We start from the raw sequence: 17,927 nt of genomic DNA, 5'->3' as shown, positions 1-17,927 counted from the left end.
TGTCCATATGGAGTCTGTGCCTTCAGGTTCTTCTGATGAAAGGTGCTGTTTAAGTGGTAATGGTGGTCGTGGTTGCAAGAGTCGTCCTTTGTGTTGTCTTTGAAATTATGTCTTATTGACCATAGAATGCCATCCTACCAGCTATTTTTTTTTCACAATGTTTGGATTTTTATTTTGTTTAGCTGCTCATGTTTCTCACCTGGAGAATGTGTCTGAAGAAGAAATGAATAGGCTGTTGGGGATCGTGTTGGATGTGGAATATCTCTTCACCTGTGTCCACAAAGAAGAAGATGCAGATACAAAACAAGTTTACTTCTCCCTGTTCAAGGTAAGATGAAGATTTTTCTCAATATGCAACATCATACAATTGTATTTCTGCAACCTTAGATACACATGTAGCATCTTGTCATATTTTTCATTCATTTGTACTTACATTAATTTTATTGTCCTAATGGACCATTATATTTGTATTGACTTAGACAATTTGTAGGGTAAGCTCTCCTTTTTCCAAGGTAGTAATAAGGTTTTTAATTTTGGACTAGATTCTACTACCCTTATGTTGTACAGTACCTGACTTCTGAAGTCTTCCCAGTGATTTCAGAGTCTGGTCCAAAGTCAGCACCCGTTTGGTATGTGTTTTCTTTCCAACCATCAGCAGCATCTTCCTTAATTACAAGTCAGAAGAAGAGCCAGTTGACAATGAAGCTACTTTAACTATATACACAGGCTCAGAACAGCCTTTCTTGGTGCATTTCAGAGGGCGAAGCAATTAACTCTGAAGTTAATTTAGCTGCAAACTTAGTTTATTACATGTACTAGCAAATATTTCAATAATAATATGTTGTACCAGTACAAATTTCACTGACTGTCAAGTGTTTATATAAAGATGTTAACCATTTAAAAATAAATTTGTTTTTTGATAGCTTTTGAGGAAGTGCATCTTACAGATGGGGAAACCTGTGGTAGAAGGGTCTTTGGAAAGCCCCCCCTTTGAGAAGCCCAGTATTGAACAGGTAAAACAGAATATGATAATTTCTGTGAACAATGACCCTGCTGCAGTCCACATGTATGGATTTGGGCAATGTGTGAATATTAGTTCCCTGCATCATTTTGAACAAAGGTGAATCTGAGGTTTGCATGAGGATGGTTTCCCCTCCAGCCCCTGGGAAGGGCATTTCAGTTCAATTATTGAATTATTTTTCAGAGTGGTAGCCGTGTTAGTCTGCATCAGCAGAAACAAAGAGGAGTCCGTGTGCCACCTTAGAGACTAACAAATTTATTTGGGCATAAGCTCTCGTGGGCTAAAACCCACTGCATCAGATGCATGGAGTGAAACACACAGTAAGCAGTATATATATACAGCACATGAAAAGATGAGAGTTGCCTTACCAAGTGGGGGATCAGTGCTAATGAGGCCAATTCAATTAAGGTGGAAGTGGCCTATTCTCAACAGTTGACAAGAAGGGGTGACTATCAAGAGAGGGAAAATTACTTTTGTAGTGCTAACGAGGCCAATGCAATCAAGGTGGACATCGGTCATTTCCAACAGTTGACAAGAAAGTGTGAGAATCAGCAGAGGGAAAATTACTTTTTGTGGTGACCCATCCACTCTCAGTCTTTATTAATTTGCAAACTGGACACCATCAAATTAAGCCTGAATAAAGACTGGGAGTGGCTGGGTCACTACAAAAAGTAATTTTCCCTCTGTTGATACTCACACCTTCTTGTCAACTCTTGGGAATGGGCCACATCCACCCTGATTGAATTGGCCTCATTAGCACTGACCCACCCCGCACTTGGTTAGGCAACTCCCATCTTTTCATGTGCTGTATGTATACACTGCTTACTGTATTTTTTTCACTCCATGCATCCAATGAAGTGGGTTTTAGCCCACGAAAGCTTATGCCCAAATAAATTTTTTAGTCTCTAAGGTGGCACACGGACTCCTCTTTGTTTTTGCAGAATTATTTTTACAATTCAACTTACATTTTAATGTAATCTAGAATGTTTTTTCTCAGTTTGAATCACAGGCACTGACTCTTCGGGTAATCTAGGGCTGGAGCACCCATGGATAAAATATAGTGGGTGCTTAGAACCCACCGATCAGCTGTTCAACCACCCTTCACCCATCTGCTATTCAGCCAGTCCTGCTGATCAGCTGTTCGGTGGTGGGAGGGAGGCACTTGGGGGAGGCGGCGGAGCAGGGGCAAAAGAGGAGGAGTGAGGGCATGGCCTCAGGGAAGGGGTGGAGCGGGAGTGGCAAGAGGTGGAGTGAGGGTGAGGCCTTGGGGGAGGGCGCATGAGATCTGGTGCTATTGAGATCAGTGGGAGTTTTGCCATTGAATTCAGTGGGGCCTGGATTTCACCCCAGGATTACAAAGCAGAAACAACTGAAAGAAAACCAACATTAGTTGGTGCCTTTATGAATACATGGATAGATAGATAACATACACAGAAACTGAGATTTTGATTCAGCAAGATACATAAGCATGTGCTTATCTTCAACCACACGAGCAGTTCTGTTAACTTCAATGAGACTGCTCACGTGCTTGAATACTATGCTGAATCAGGGCCTGAATATCTTTCAAGCAATCTGTGGCTTAATGGGAAGTATACTCTTTTATTACATAGCCTATTTTAAACTGGCACACTGTGTAAATGTTTCTTTGAGTTTGCTTATCATAACTCAGTAAAATAACACTCTTCATAACGGAATTCCTTGTTTTTTAGGACTAATTAGAGTGTACATAATGTTATGTACTAAATTTCTTATTTCAAAAAAGAATGAGTGTACATAATGTTATATACTCCTACTCCCTAAAATATACATTTTGTACAGAACTTCTTTTTTAGCAGTAAAGCACTTTAAGTTTTCCTTTTGGTTAATTGGGTTAAGAAATCTCTCTGGGTTGATACGAGGGGTAATTCTCTTTACAGTTTATTCTGAAAGGATTTCATGTCAAATGAACAATATTTTCTGGTAAATTCTGGATTGTTATAAAATAAAAGAATCTAAGTCACACATTAAACATTTGCTAAGGCAGCAATGCTATTTTTTTGTTTGTAAGAGTATGAATTGTGGCAGTTTATTTTAATGACACATTTTAATTCTCTTTGAGTGTTTATTAAAGGGGTTGTCAAGGTTCCTTCACCACTCTGAACTCTAGGGTACAGATGTGGGGACCTGCATGAAAGATCCCCTAAGCTTATTCTTACCAGCTTAGGTTAAAAACTTCCCCAAGGTACAAACTTTGCCTTGTCTTTGAACAGTATGCTGCCACCACCAAGCGATGTAAACAAAGAACAGGGAAAGAGACCACTTGGAGAAGTCTTTCCCCCAAATATCCCCCCAAGCCCTACACCCCCTTTCCTGGGGAAGGCTTGATAATAATCCTCACCAATTGGTACAGGTGAACACAGACCCAAACCCTTGGATCTTAAGAACAATGAAAAATCAATCAGGTTCTTAAAAGAAGAATTTTAATGAAAGAAAAGGTAAAAGAATCACTTTGTAAAATCAGGATGGTAAATACCTTACAGGGTAATCAGATTCAAAACATAGAGAATCCCTCTAGGCAAAACCTTAAGTTACAAAAAGACACAAAAACAGGAATATATATTCCCTCTAGCACAGCTTATTTTACAATCCATTAAACAAAAGAAAATCTAACGCATTTTCTAGCTCGATTACTTACTAACTGTACAGGAGTTGTAAGGCTTACATTCCTGATCTGTTCCCGGCAAAAGCATCACATAGACAGCCCAAACCCTTTGTTCCCCCGCCCCCTCCAGATTTGAAAGAATCTTGTCCATTTTGGGTCAGGTGCCAGTGGGGTTACCTTAACTTCTTAACCCTTTACAGGTGAAAGGATTTTGCCTCTGGCCAGGAGGGATTTTATAGCACTGTATACAGAAAGGTGGTTACCTTTCCCTTTATATTTATGACAGGGGTAATATAAAGAGTGAAGTGATGTGTATACGCAGTACAGGCAATTCATGAAGAAATAACACACTGTATAAACAGGAGTAAGATAGAAGTACTCCGAGCTCCACCCACACTTCAAAAGTAGCTGGAAGTTTTTGCTTACATGATCCGGAATTAAATATTGTTAACAATATCTCTCCTTAAATCTTTATCTGTAGTCTTCAGCACTAATGCTCATCTGCACTGCTAGTGAGATGTGTCATTGGTGGGTCTCGGAGTGATGGGGACATGTATGCCACCCTTTCCCCCTCCGTGTGGGTGAGGAAGAGGGAAAGGGGGGAACTTAGGCTCCCACTGGTGCCTCTCTTCCCTCTTGGGGGCAAAGGGCATGGCTTGGATCTAACAGAGTTTGAATTCTAAGCCTGTCCCACCCTTCCCTGCTGCCATTGGATGATTGGGATGAGGGCAGACCCCTTGTTTGGCTCCCTCCTGCAGAGATGGGGAGGAGGAAGAAAGGGTTGTTTCTGCCCTCTGCTGACCTCCTGAAACCATTTTGGCATTGTTCTGTCATGGGGATGATTGCAGGAAGCATATGCCTCTCCTAGAGCTATTGCTTTAGTCTGTCTGCTGACACCAGAATGCAGAATTGGAATGGATTTCCGTGAAAGGGTGCCTTTTCAATCATAAGGAATAGAAACTCTTTTTCTTAAGTGAAAACTTATATTTTGCAGAAACAGGAAAGTGTTGGTATGACTCACCAATGATTCGGTTGGTCTGACCCTGTGAGTTTAATGAATCCACGACTACATGGTACACATACAGTATTGGGGGATACAACCCAGAGACTTTGTTTCTGAAATGCAGACTTCCACCACATCCGCTAACATGTTGATGTATATACTCTTTGCAGGCTAATGCCACAAATATTTAATCAGATCTGAATTCCTTCCAGCAGAAAACTGTGTTACACATACACACTACTGTTGATAGACATTTCTATTGTGATAACACCTGGAGGCCTCAGCCAGGGTAAGGTTCCATTGTGCTAGGTGCTGTACAAACATATAGTTAATGACAGCCCTTGCCTCAAAAAATGTACAATCTAAAGTACAAGACATAACAGGTTGGTGAAGTAAACAGTAAGTGGGCTGAGTGTGGACAACTCAGTGGCAGACAGATTGTGCCAAAACATTCTGCTAAGTTTGCATGCAGTTTTGGCCAGTCAGTAACAGTAATCACAATTGGTCATCTGCCTAGTCTTTCTCAGATGGCAACACCTTAGCTAGTATGTTACATGCTTTTGTCAGTCCCAGAGGGAAATGGAATCAAACACACTTGAGCAGGCATAACTTTCCATTTAGCAGAACCAATACTTTGGTTACACCTCTGACAGGAGCAAATATTTCAAACGACCCAATATGTGTTTTCTCTGTGTTGTAATATAAGTTCTGTTATAAGAAAAAAAGCTAATAGTGCTCACAGGGAAAAAGGTTATGCCTGAATTGTTAAATAATCATCACTTTCACCCTCTGTTTTAAGGGAGTGAATAATTTTGTACAGTACAAATTTAGCCACCTACCATCAAAGGAAAGGCAAACGATAGTTGAACTGGCTAAAATGTTTCTAAACCGCATCAACTACTGGCATCTGGAGACACCTTTGCAGCGAAAATTGAGATCACCTAATGATGACATTGCTGGCTATAAAGTGAACTATACAAGGTAACTATGCTTCGCTTCAGTTTTCCCTTTCAGAATATAGGCGCTGATTCCGTAGCTAGATGCACCAACCCAGATTTCTTACAACCATTGTCTTTACCTGTAGACCTACTGGCTTCAATGAAGTTCCATGCTATCATAAGAGGCCATGCTGTCACTTCTATTTACAGAATTGGGGCTGTATTTAATAATTACTCTTAATCTGATTGGATGCTTAGTGGAATGTCAGGCTTCATTTCATGCACTATACGTTCATGAAGCTTGTTGTTTAAAAACCTTTAAAAAAATGTAGACATTTCAAAGCCTCTGTTTCAAACTGAAGTATGAGAAATGTGCAAATTAACACCATCTTTAAATATTTGAGAGCCAACTGGTTACCTGACATTATTAGATTCCTTAAAATGAAAATTCATGTGTGTATTTTCACCACTTCCATCAGAATTCTAAGGAATGACTTATTAATTGGAAAAAACTAATATATTTTAATTTCTGTAAACTTATTTTTCTTAAAAAGTAGTATAGTTTCTTTTTGGATTAGCAGCAGAGATGCCACTTAGTCTTCTATAATAACAAATGCTCCAAGGAGGGGGTTAGAAAGGACTGCAGTTCAAGATCAACAGAGCACTCTGTCTTTACACTGATCATCTTAATTTTATCACTTTTACAAAACTTCAATTCCATCAGCTGTATTAAAGAGGAAAGGCAAAAGTTTTCAGATAAAAAAATTAATATTCCTAAGTTAATAAGAATAATTTATAATGTAATAGACTTCCATAATAGACCACCGTATTGGTAGTCTTTATTCCCCCATCTGTTTGTGACAGTGATGACACATATTATTAGTGTGCGTAAATGAGGGGATATGATATCACTTCAGACTTAAATCTTGATTATAAAATTGACTCTACATAGTCCACTGTACTGCTGCTTACCCCCTTCAGTGCCACAATCCATCCCCTGGAGAGATGTAACACAAAATGCTGTATTTTTACATTGGTCTGCTAATAGACTATACAGAACCCTTTATGGAATGAGTCACTTGTAAGTTAAGGAGAGTATTGGGATTAGATTTAGTGAGAGAAAGTGACTTGGAGAAAGGGAGGGATGGAAAGTTTAGATAAATTTGGTCAGTCCTAATAAAAAAAGTGAAATTCCCCCTGCACATATGCTATGATAAGGTTTGTCTGATATGCTCCCTCGTTCAGTAGCAAGAGTGTTTTACAGGGTCTGAATGTTAGAGAGAGTTTGGGAAGATCATGAAAGGAGTTACCCAATTTTCAGAGAAATGGCAGACCATGCAAGTGCTACTTCGCTATATGTGCAGGGGACCTAAAATGGATTTGTGTAGTCATTTTGTCTTCTTTTGTTGCTAGTAGTTTTGACACATCAGGTTATTCACAGGTTGAGGTAATTATCTGGCTTTTTTGCTGCAGGTGGCTGTGTTACTGCAATGTTCCCCAGTTCTGTGACAGTCTACCTCGATATGAAACCACACAGGTTTTTGGGAGAACTCTGCTACGCGCCGTCTTTACTGTTATGAGACGGCAACTCCTGGAGCAGGCTAGACAGGAAAAAGACAAGCTTCCTCAAGAGAAACGAACACTAATCCTCACCCATTTTCCAAAGTAAGGAGTAACTGCTCATCTTCCTTTAAGATGGTTAACTAGCAATATGCAATTTTGTCTTGAGATGCAAAAATGCTTGTTGGAACAACTAACTGGTTACATCTGCAACAGAAAGACTATTTACTCCAATGTTCAGTGACAAATACACCAGCCCTCTGCTGTCACTTGCACTACACATAGTCATTTGGTACATTCATACCTTCTATTTATATTTAATACAGTGGCTGTATCTCTTTGAGATGGAGTTTTGTTTTGTAAGTAGGGCTGTTTTTCTTGCCAGAGGGGTTAATCTCACTTTATACTGGAATTTATGATTGGACACTGTTTCTGTTTCTTTTTCCTTTTCTTTAGACCACATAAGTACCTAAGGGCAGATCTACACTACCGCGCTACGTTGGAGCAGCTGTATCGTGTCTGGTGAAGATGTGCTATGACGACGGGAGAGTGCTCCCTCGCTGGCTTAATTACTCCGCTGGAGGCGGAAGCTATGTTGGCGGGAGAGCATCTCCCACTGACATAGCACGGTGTGGACAGCGCTTTAAGTGACTGTAACTTGCGTTTCTCAGGGGGTGTAGTTTTCATACCCCTGAGCGTTGTAAGTTACGTTGACTTATGTGGTAGCGTAGACCAGCCCTGAGTAGTACCTTACATTCGTTCTCTATCAGTTTGTTTAGCTCTGCATCTTTCTATGCTCCTTTGCTGTAGGAAAGAAAAAATTAATGTATTGTACTACTTTCATTGGAGTAATATTCACAGATCCTACTTCGCTTTCCATTAATGTATTTGAAATATAGTAACAGGACATAAAGTTGATTGTTTGGAATAGACCTAGATGGAATCGTTTATTAAAAGAGATAAGGTAGGTGAGGCAAAATCTTTTATTGGACCAACTTCTGTTGGTGCAGGGTACAAGCTTTTAAACGCAGAGCTTGTCTTTGGGTCTGATCTGAAGAAGGGCTCTGTGTAGCTTGGAAGCTTGTACCTTGCACGAACAGAAGTTGGTCCAGTAAAAGATACTGCCTCACCTACCTTATCTCTCTCATATCCTGGGAGTAACACAAGTACAACAACACTGCAATCATTTATTTAAAGACAGACTGATCGAGGTGAAGATGCTGCTACCAGCCCCACAGTCTCCATATTAATGACAACCAGTTCAACATATCTATATAATAAAATTCCAGGATTGTCATTCTGTCTGTGTGTCACTCTGAAGGCTAGAATGTCTGTTGAATCAGTGTGAAACAATGGAAACAGCTACAAAAGAGCTCTTTTTGTTCAGAACTCCACCAAGTTCAATCATCACTGGGATTCGTGATCTGTTACTATCCAATTTTTAAATTCTTAGGCCTTTTGGCTTTATGAATTTCCCCTGTGTGACAGCATAGGCTTTTGGCTACAGTAAGGCATTTATTTATGCTATGCCAAGAATCCTAGACCATTGTGATATCAGAGGTAACTCAGCCTATCACTACCCTAATTCTACAGCTAATTTGCATATAACAATTTCATTAGCTGTGTGAGGAAGTCTGCACAGATAGTGGATTACTTAGTAGTGGATAGTCGCTCAACTGGCACACCCATGTGACAGCACAAGTAGGGTGACCAGATGTCCCAAGATTCTTGGGACAGTCCCGATATTCAAGGCTTTGTCTAATATTGGCACCTATATAGCCCCGCAGCCCTGTCCTGATTTTTCACACTTGCTATCTGGTCACCCTGTGCATAGGCTTTCAGCTACTAGTATTCCAGTATTCAATACTAGTTGCAGCTCCTATCAGAACTGACAAAACAATAATATGCTGAGTTTGAAGTGGGTGGGAGATATGTCTAGTCTCAGAACTTTGTTGAGGTAATTGGTCTTAATTTCAAATGAACTTTATTTTTTAAAAATGGACTTGTTTGCACAAAATAGCACAGACATTTAAAAAAATAATAATTTTTTTTTATTTTATTTTTTGCAAAAGTGACTCTGTTCTCCTATTGATATTTATAAAGCTTCCTTCTCCATGGAAGGAACTGGCTATATAAGGAAAGTAGTGAAACTGACCAAGCAAAGTGCTATGCAGCCATGTTGGTGCCAGGATATTAGAAAGACAAGGCAGGTGAGGTAATATCTTTTACTGGACCAACTTCTGCTTATGAGAGAGACAAGCTTTCGAGCCAAACTGAGCTCTTCTTCAGGTGTGGGAAAGATACTCCCAGAATGACAGCAAAATGAAAGGTGGAACAGATTGTTTAGCACAGGGGTTCTCAAACTTCATTGCACTGTGATCCCCTTCTGACAACAAAAATTACTACACAACCCCAGGAGTGGGGACCAAAGCCTGAGCCTACCTACGCCCCACCACCCTGGGCTGGGGAGCCCCCACTTCTGGCCTTCAAGCAACTCTCCCCTCCCCCAAATCTCTTCAAGCTCATCATCTGGAGCAAACTCCCCACAGACAAGGACAGAGCAATTTGGAGTGGCACCAGACCCTGATAGAACAACAGATGCAAAACCTGCAAACATATCTCCACTGGTACAATGATCAACACCCCCCACAACATACCTTTCAAGATCCATGGATCCTATATGTGCTTATCACAACATGTGGTGTACCTCATACAGTGCACTAAATGCCCCAATAGGAATCATGTGTGTGAAATCAGATAGTCATTGAACTCACACAGGAAAATGATAAAAGACAAAAACACCTTCTCAGCTGTGGGTGAACGCTTTTCACAAAGCAGTCACTCTATATCTGACCTATCAGTCCCCAACCTCAAAGGAAACCTGCACAACGCTTTCAAAAGATGAGCCTGGGAGCTTAAATTCATAACTCTGCTAGACACTAAAAATCATGGATTGAACAGAGACACTGGATCTATGGTTTATTACAACAATCTGTAACCTACTAACCCCTTTTTGTCCAATGGCTGCAGAGATGTTAATGTGCCACTCCACGTTGAATGGTCCCTTACAATATGTGCTACCTACTTATTCTGAACAGTCTGTTCCACCTTGCATTTACCTGTGACCCTGGGAGTACCTTACCCACAGAGCTCTTCTTCAGGCCTGGGAATGTCTGCATTGCAGTTAGACACCTCTGGCTGACTCAGGCTCCTGGGGCTCAGGCTGCGGGGCTGCTGAGCTCTAGGACCCTGTGAGGGGGAGGGTCCCAGAGCTCAGGCTGTAGCCCTACCCCAGAAGTCTACATTGCAGTTAAACAGCCCTGCAGCCCCAGAATCAGCTGCCATGGGCCAGCCATAGGTATCTAATTGCAGTGTAGAAATACCCTGTGTGGCTTGAAAGCTTCTCTCTCTCTCTCTCTCTCTCTCTCTCTCAGACAGATGTTGGTCCAATAAAAGATATTAGCTCATCAACCTTGTGTCTCTCAGCAAAGAGCTGTCAAATGCTAGCATGGATTAACACCCCCAACAGGAGTAAAGAGCAATATAAACCTACCTTGGATAGTAAGGGCCAGATTGTGATACCCCTTACTCATATGACCTTTCATTACATTGAAGTCAGTGGAACTGCTTGTGGAGTTAAGGAATTTCTCAGGAAGGGAAAGGGGATCACAGTCTGGCCCCTAAAGTAAAATGGTATTATATTAAATAGGGAGCAGATCTCTGGATCAAGAAGGTGCCATGTTTACATAGGTTTCAGAGGAACAGCCGTGTTAGTCTGTATTCGCAAAAAGAAAAGGAGTACTTGTGGCACCTTAGAGACTAACCAATTTATTTGAGCATGAGCTTTCGTGAGCCACAGCTCACTTCATCAGATGTGTACCGTGGAAACTGCAGCAGACTTTATATACACACAGAGAATATGAAACAATACCTCCTCCCACCCCACTGTCCTGCTGGTAATAGCTTATCTAAAGTGATCAGCAGGTGGGCCATTTCCAGCACAAATCCAGGTTTTCTCATGACATTATCGGGGATAGTGTTCCTGACGGCCTGTAGTCCATCTTTGTGTGGAATGTTGGTGTAGAGGGCTTCTACATCCATAGTAGCCAGGATGGTGTTATCAGGAAGATCACCGATGGATTGAAGTTTCCTCAGGAAACCTGGATTTGTGCTGGAAATGGCCCACCTGCTGATCACTTTAGATAAGCTATTACCAGCAGGACAGTGGGGTGGGAGGAGGTATTGTTTCATATTCTCTGTGTGTATATAAAGTCTGCTGCAGTTTCCACGGTACACATCTGATGAAGTGAGCTGTGGCTCACGAAAGCTCATGCTCAAATAAATTGGTTAGTCTCTAAGGTGCCACAAGTACTCCTTTTCTTTTCATGTTTACATAGTTGTGGTTCTAACCCAAACTGTACTAGGCTTGGTGGAAATTTAATTTGAAAAGCACTTTTATCCCTGCAATTTCTTGATTTTTCTAAGAAAAGCATATTTAAAAGATGTGTGAGAAATATGAATGGAATAGTAAACCTTTTATACACTATACTCCTGCTCTGAATTATTTTTCCACTCTATCTCCCTCTGCTACCTAGACTTAGTTCATTCTGCAAGCTACAGTTTAGAATACTGAGCTAATTCTTATTTTCAAAGTGATGTTCTCAGCAGTCAAACCCTGTGTGGTCACTTGTACTTTGTTCAATGTCTCCACATGGGTGGGTAAGCATGTGTGCCTTAAATGCGATCTTTGAGGGATTTGTATTGTTATTTAGTTATAATTTATAACATCAGTGTTCTAGGGTAGTGTTTCTCAAATGCTGCCACCATGGCCTCATGCAGCCACCAGGGGCTTTTCGTGTGGCTGCAGCCTCCAGGGTGATGATGGGTTGGGGGGGCAAAGCAGTGGCCCCTCCCATGGCAGCCAGTAGGGATTGGGCCCTGCCCCCTCTGGAGCCACAAATGCTGGAGGAGCAGGCAGGCGGCAGGGCTTGGGCTTCAGATCTGGGGTGGCAGGCTCCAGCCATGTGGTGGCAAGCTCCATACCCTGGCCACAGGCTTTGAGCCCTGACCCCAGCCCTGGCGCCATGCTCACCCCGCCCCCCCACCTGCTGCCTCCTCTGGCCCCGAGCTCTGGCCATGTGCTCTGACCCCCAGCCTCAGGGTTTTGGTCCGCAGGGTTTTGGACTTTGACCCATGGCATGACCCAGCCATGTGGCAGTGACTGCCAGCCCCAAGCTCAACACCCCTGCACATTGCCCAAGGCCCCCACCGCGTCCTCCGGCCCCAGACTCATCGGGCTGTGCAGCTGCAGGCCTCCGGTCCCTGGACTCGTTCCCCCCTCATCACCCCTGGCCCTAAGCTGCCTCCCTACCCACCTCCCCATCCAGGGCTTAATTTATCCCCCAGCTTGCCAGGGCTGAGTAAGTCTGTTGTGAAAAATGATATTTGTATGTTTGTTAATATCACTTTTCACTGCCTCCCTGCTAGCTAGCACATCTGCTGCTGTGAAAAGTGATATTAACAAAATACAAATACCACTTTTCACACAAACAGACTTACTAGCTAGCAAGGCTTAAAAAACACAGTATTTGTTTCTATTCTGTTTAGGTCCAGTAAAGAACAGAGAAAACTGTACATTATTTTTATTATCGAGTCTGCCAAAAAACCCTGCATAAATAAATTATAATGATTTGGACATGTATATGGGCATATTTATTTGTTAATTAAGTATTTTAGGAAAAATTGTCAGAGCGGCCACCAGCAATAGTTGGTGGCCGCACTCTGAGGCCACCAAAAAATTTCTTGTGGGAACCCCTGGCTACGTCTAGACTGCAGTAAAAGACCTGTGGCACAGCTGCTGCTGCTGGCCCAGGTCAGCTGACGTGGGCTTGCAGGGCTTGGGATGTGGGCTATAAAATGGCAGTGTGGGCATTCAGGCGTGGGTGAAGTCCAGGCTCTGAGACCACGTGAGGGTCTATGCTGTAAAGTGATTTAGTTATAATTATAACACCAGTGTTCTAGGGCAGTGTTTCTCAAATGCTGCCACCGTGGCCACAGGCGGCCCAAACGTCCATACTGCTATTTTTAGCTCTGCAGCCTGAGCCCCACAAGCAAGAGTCTGCTGACTTAGGCTCTGAGATGCAGCGCCGTGGGTTTCTTTTTGCAGTGCAGACGTACCCAGAGGTTATTTTATTAACCAAGATAATGTAGTATTTTAAAAAGAAAATTAGGAAGGTTCATGCAGAAGTATTTTCTCAGGTACCAGTTTATGGTGACACAATGACACAATGTAAGTATACACATGTTATATCTGTGGGTGTCTAGGCAATGAGGGGAGTACAAGGACCACTGTGTCCTGGGCATGTACATTCAATATTTCTGACACCTGTAAACAGCCTGGACTAGACTTTAACTTCTTGTGATGCTCACGGTCAGTATGACTGAAAAATGGTTAGGGGGTGGATTTCAACCGCTTAAAACATTATATAGCCATTTTCAATTATAGTGGATATCAGTTGACTCCCCAGGTGTCATATATGTGTATAAATGTACTATGTCTAAAATACAATCCTGGGACTCAGTCCTGCAACCCCTTACTGCAGGGGTGGGCAAACTACGGCTTGCGGGCTGCATCCAGCCCCCGCGATTGCTACCCCCATGGCGCTGCGGGCCCCACTCCGGGAAGCAGCGGGCACCATGTACCTGCTGCCCCTGGGGGAGAGGGGGCAGAAAGTGGGTACCTCCCCCAAAGCTCCCATTGGCTGGGAACGGGGAACCACATCCCTGCCTTACTGAGTAGTCCTTACTCATAGATTCATAGCTTTGGTTTTTTTGTATGTTTTTTTAAGCCAGAAGCGCTCATTAGATCATCTACCCTGCCCTCCTGTATAATACAGGCCATTACATTTCTTCCAGTTATCCTTAGATTGAGCCCCATAATTTGTGTTTGACCAAAGCACATTGTCCGGAAAGGCATCCAGTCTGGATTCGAAGGCATCTAGAGATGGTGAATCCATCACAGCTCTTGGGACTTTGTTCCAATGGCTATTCACCCACATTGTTAAAAATGTGGGCCTTATTTCTAATGGGAATTTGTCTGGCTTCAGCATCCAGCCATTGGTTCTTGTTGTGCTAAAGAGCCCTATGTACCTGATATTTTAACCCAATTCAGGCATTAAAACACCATGATCAAGTCACTTCTCAGTCTTCTTCCCAGAAGTCCTGGGTTCTGTTTCTGGCTCTGCCCCTGACTTGCTGTGTGATCTTAGGCCAGTCACCTTCCCACTCTGGGCCTCTGTTCCCTCACACCCTCCTTCTCTCTCTTGTCTATTTAGCTTATAAACTCTTGGGAGCATGGACTGTCTCTTATTGTGTGATTATTGCAGCACCTAGCGTTGTGGATCCTGATATCACTTGGGGCCTCTAGATGCTAATGTAATACAAATAATTATAAATTATAATTATTAATAATGTTTGTTATTAATACTGAAAAAAGGAAGGAACAGAATAAGGGTTAAAACTGGACTGAGCTCTTGGGAGGTATGGGTAGCCTTTAATACTCAGTGCTTCTGTAGCAGCTATTGATCTGGAACTTGCAAAGCACTGTACAAAGGTAGTTAGTCTCATTATCTGCCTATTTTACAGTGGGGAAACTGAGCCACAGATATGGGAAAGCAGAGCTGGGACCTGATCCCAGGTCATATGATCCAACAAAGACTTGGCCGTGATGATCTACGTTCTTATTTCAGTGAGATATCACTTGGGAACTGAGTGGTGTCTGTGTATGTGTGTCTGTGTCCACTGTCTAGTGTCTGGGACTGTGTACATGTGCATATCTACGTGTGTGTGTGGATGGAGAAGGTGGTTTGGGTTTTAAATTAATACAATCAGATGGTCTTCCAGCATTAAAAACCTATTAACAGTCCAGCTGCATTTACTCCCAAAGTCCTTCTGAAATCTGGTACTTGCTGTGGTTACAGGGGACACTGGAGATGAGAGTAGTTGAGGTCGAAGAAGGAAAGACATGGAGTAACAATTGCATCTTCAGCCTTTTTTCTTAGTGCCCTTGGCAGCACTTTACATAGTGTCACTGAATCTCCTACAAAGTCAGTTTCCCAGTTGTTTTGTGAGGTCTCTCACATGGGGATATGGCAGAGAAAAACATTTACAAACAAGAAATGAGGTGGTAAAACCACAAAATGTGGCAGGGGGACCTTGGGGCAGCACCTGCAACGACTTTAAATCTTCTTTTGAAACTGCGTAGGTTACTGGTTTGACCTTTAAAGCCTCAGGGAAATTCACCCCTGGATCCTGAGTCAGTTTAACTGATTTCTCACTCAAATGATCACATTTGATTTCAGTTGGACAATTCACATAAATAAGGACTCCTCTAGAGAGTAAAATTGTGTGCTGTTAAGCTTCTGGCCTCTAAAAACCCTTCTGGGTACCACAGGGTACGACTGCACTGCAGGGGGAGTTGTTGTTCCCAGCTCGGGGAGACACACACACACCAAGCTAGCACACGAAAAGTCACAATGTGGCCATGGAGGCATGGGTGGCAGCTCAAGCCAGCCGCCTGAGGACAGTGCTGTCTGAGATCCTTGCTGCATAACCAAGTGTCTAGCCTGTGCCATTGTGGTCTCACTGCCATTTTTAGCACGCTAGTGCAGTCAAAACTTGTGCGTGTATGTGTAACAGAGCTAGGAATTACATGGCCCAGCTTCAGTGTAGACCTATCCAGAGGATGTGCCGCTGTCTGAGCTATGAAAGGGAATTGCTGTCGTGGTCCTATGAAGGCATGCTGGGTGTTCTGATGTGTAACACTTGAGTGTTATGCTTGTGAGACATTCCATAAAAGAGTGTAAAGTACGTTCATTTTTTCTAAACGTACAGACTAATTTTTAAAATGTCATATAAGCACTAGGTGTAATTACGCACTTACATGTAAGTGTTTTCATAAGGCCAATGTAAATGGCTAGTGCTAGTGGGATTTTTGTACATCAACATGAAAGTAAGAATGCAAACTTGTGCTAAATACTAGATTTTTCAGAATGAATCGGAAAAGCATGTGTTGCAGTTGCATAAGACCAACACACTCTTGCTTGTCAACACACAGCTCTCCTATTGCTGCCCTCACTTGTGCTATGTAAATGCAGTATGCCATCTGTGATCGAAAAACGTTTTAGTAGAGGAAACATTTACTTCTAGTTAAGGTGTATAACCTCAGGTTTTACACGTTCATCATGGGTATTTTATTAAAAAATAATTTAAAAAACTGTCCAGCAATGTTCAGTTGTAGAATCACCAGTTTCTTCATTCTGTATTCAAAAGATTTTAATGATTATTCTGAAGGAAGGCCTATCTTCCTTTGGGTAGGAGTAATTCTGTGGTGTTTAACATTGCCTCTGTATTTCTGCATCTAGGTTTCTATCCATGCTAGAGGAAGAGGTGTATAGTCAGAATTCTCCAATTTGGGATCAGGATTTCATGGTGTCCTCTTCTCGAACTGGCCAGCTAGGAATCCAAACAGGTAATCTGCATTTAGGACAGGGTCAGGGAGAGACTATATAAAGAACACTCTACATTTGCAAAATCTTCCACTGAGAGAAAATGGTATAATTGTAAGAGGCAGTACTGGAACTGCAGATTTATGTGGAAGCTTCTGTTAAAACTGGTAGCTTGAATATCAGTCCATGGCCAGATGTACACAGGAAGCAGTCTCTCTGGTTCCTCATGGAATGATGAAATACTCTCCTGATGAAATACTCCGCAAAGGCATACAAATGGTGTCTTACCTCAGAACATTTTATATCTTGTTGCTGTCATATGTATTTTAGCTGTCTTGTTTTTTCAGAGCTCCCTCAAGCGTTGCCTGGTGTCCATTGACACATCCTGCCCCATACCATGCCTGGTGTCTCTGATAATGGGGCTCTTACCACATATTAGGGACCCTTCTATTGGGACAAGCATGTAACTTTGAGTAATTCCTAGTTTCTGACTAGTATCTGATCATATATGGGCATTGCGAGGTTGGGGTGGAGGACACCTGTTGAAAAATATATCTATAAAAATTGCTAAATTGTTAAAGGGCCAAGTGAAATTATACTAAGATGCCCCCCACCCCCACCTAATTTATCCTGTTTATGAATGGTTTAAGAGAGAGGCCCAATATAGCTCTAAATGTATCTTGGTCATAAAGGTCATTTCACCAGCTAATCTTCAGTACACTTCAAATTTTGACCTGTACTCCTTCGGTGTCAAAGTAGCCAGGTTCTTCCCTCATGAATGTTTCAGAAAACAATTGAAAGGGGGCCTACTGCTTTTGAGGCCATAACAGTAAGGGTTTACAAAGAGAGAGACTGCATGTGTCCAGTTTCCAAGGAACCACCTTGTTAGAAAATGATTAATGGCACTAAACAAATCTGAGCCTGTGGAATTAAATCTATTTGAGAAGGGGTGGAGAAGTGTGCGGTTTTTATTTTGAAAAATAATTGTATAGCTTTAAGTGGTGCCATAAGAGTCATTTTCATTGGATTCGGTTTGGATCGCACGTTCATAGAATCATAGCAATGTAGGACTGGAAGAGACGTCAGACAGTCATCAAGTCCAGCCCCGTGTGCTGAGGCAAGACCAAGTAGTATAAGTGGAGTGCACTTGAGTGAAATCTTACATCTTTTCCTAGAAGACCCTTGAGAACTGGCTGCAAATCGTTTCTTGACGTGGCAGAATGCCAACTAGCTAGGTAGGTATGTTGAGGAAGCCCAT

At 42.2% G+C, this 17,927-nt stretch overlaps 1 protein-coding gene across 6 annotated transcripts in view; it reads left to right on the top strand.

The window, feature by feature from the left end:
- KAT2B (lysine acetyltransferase 2B) overlaps positions 1–17,927 on the top strand; it is a 69,413-nt gene that overhangs the window by 22,048 nt on the left and 29,438 nt on the right. For all 6 annotated transcript variants that reach the window (XM_075125756.1, XM_075125753.1, XM_075125752.1 and 3 more), the window contains exons 3-7: positions 183–328; positions 924–1,013; positions 5,465–5,646; positions 7,077–7,268; positions 16,586–16,692. In XM_075125756.1, the coding sequence (XP_074981857.1) occupies positions 224–328; positions 924–1,013; positions 5,465–5,646; positions 7,077–7,268; positions 16,586–16,692 (676 nt within the window). In that variant the 5' untranslated portion in view covers positions 183–223. The remainder of the gene's footprint in view (positions 1–182; positions 329–923; positions 1,014–5,464; positions 5,647–7,076; positions 7,269–16,585; positions 16,693–17,927) is intronic.

This window comes from Caretta caretta, chromosome 2, assembly GCF_965140235.1.
Source record: "Caretta caretta isolate rCarCar2 chromosome 2, rCarCar1.hap1, whole genome shotgun sequence".
In the NCBI taxonomy this organism is placed as follows: domain Eukaryota; kingdom Metazoa; phylum Chordata; order Testudines; family Cheloniidae; genus Caretta; species Caretta caretta.
The sequence above is the reverse complement of the archived record's forward strand: the minus strand, read 5'-3'. Positions and strand labels throughout refer to the sequence as shown.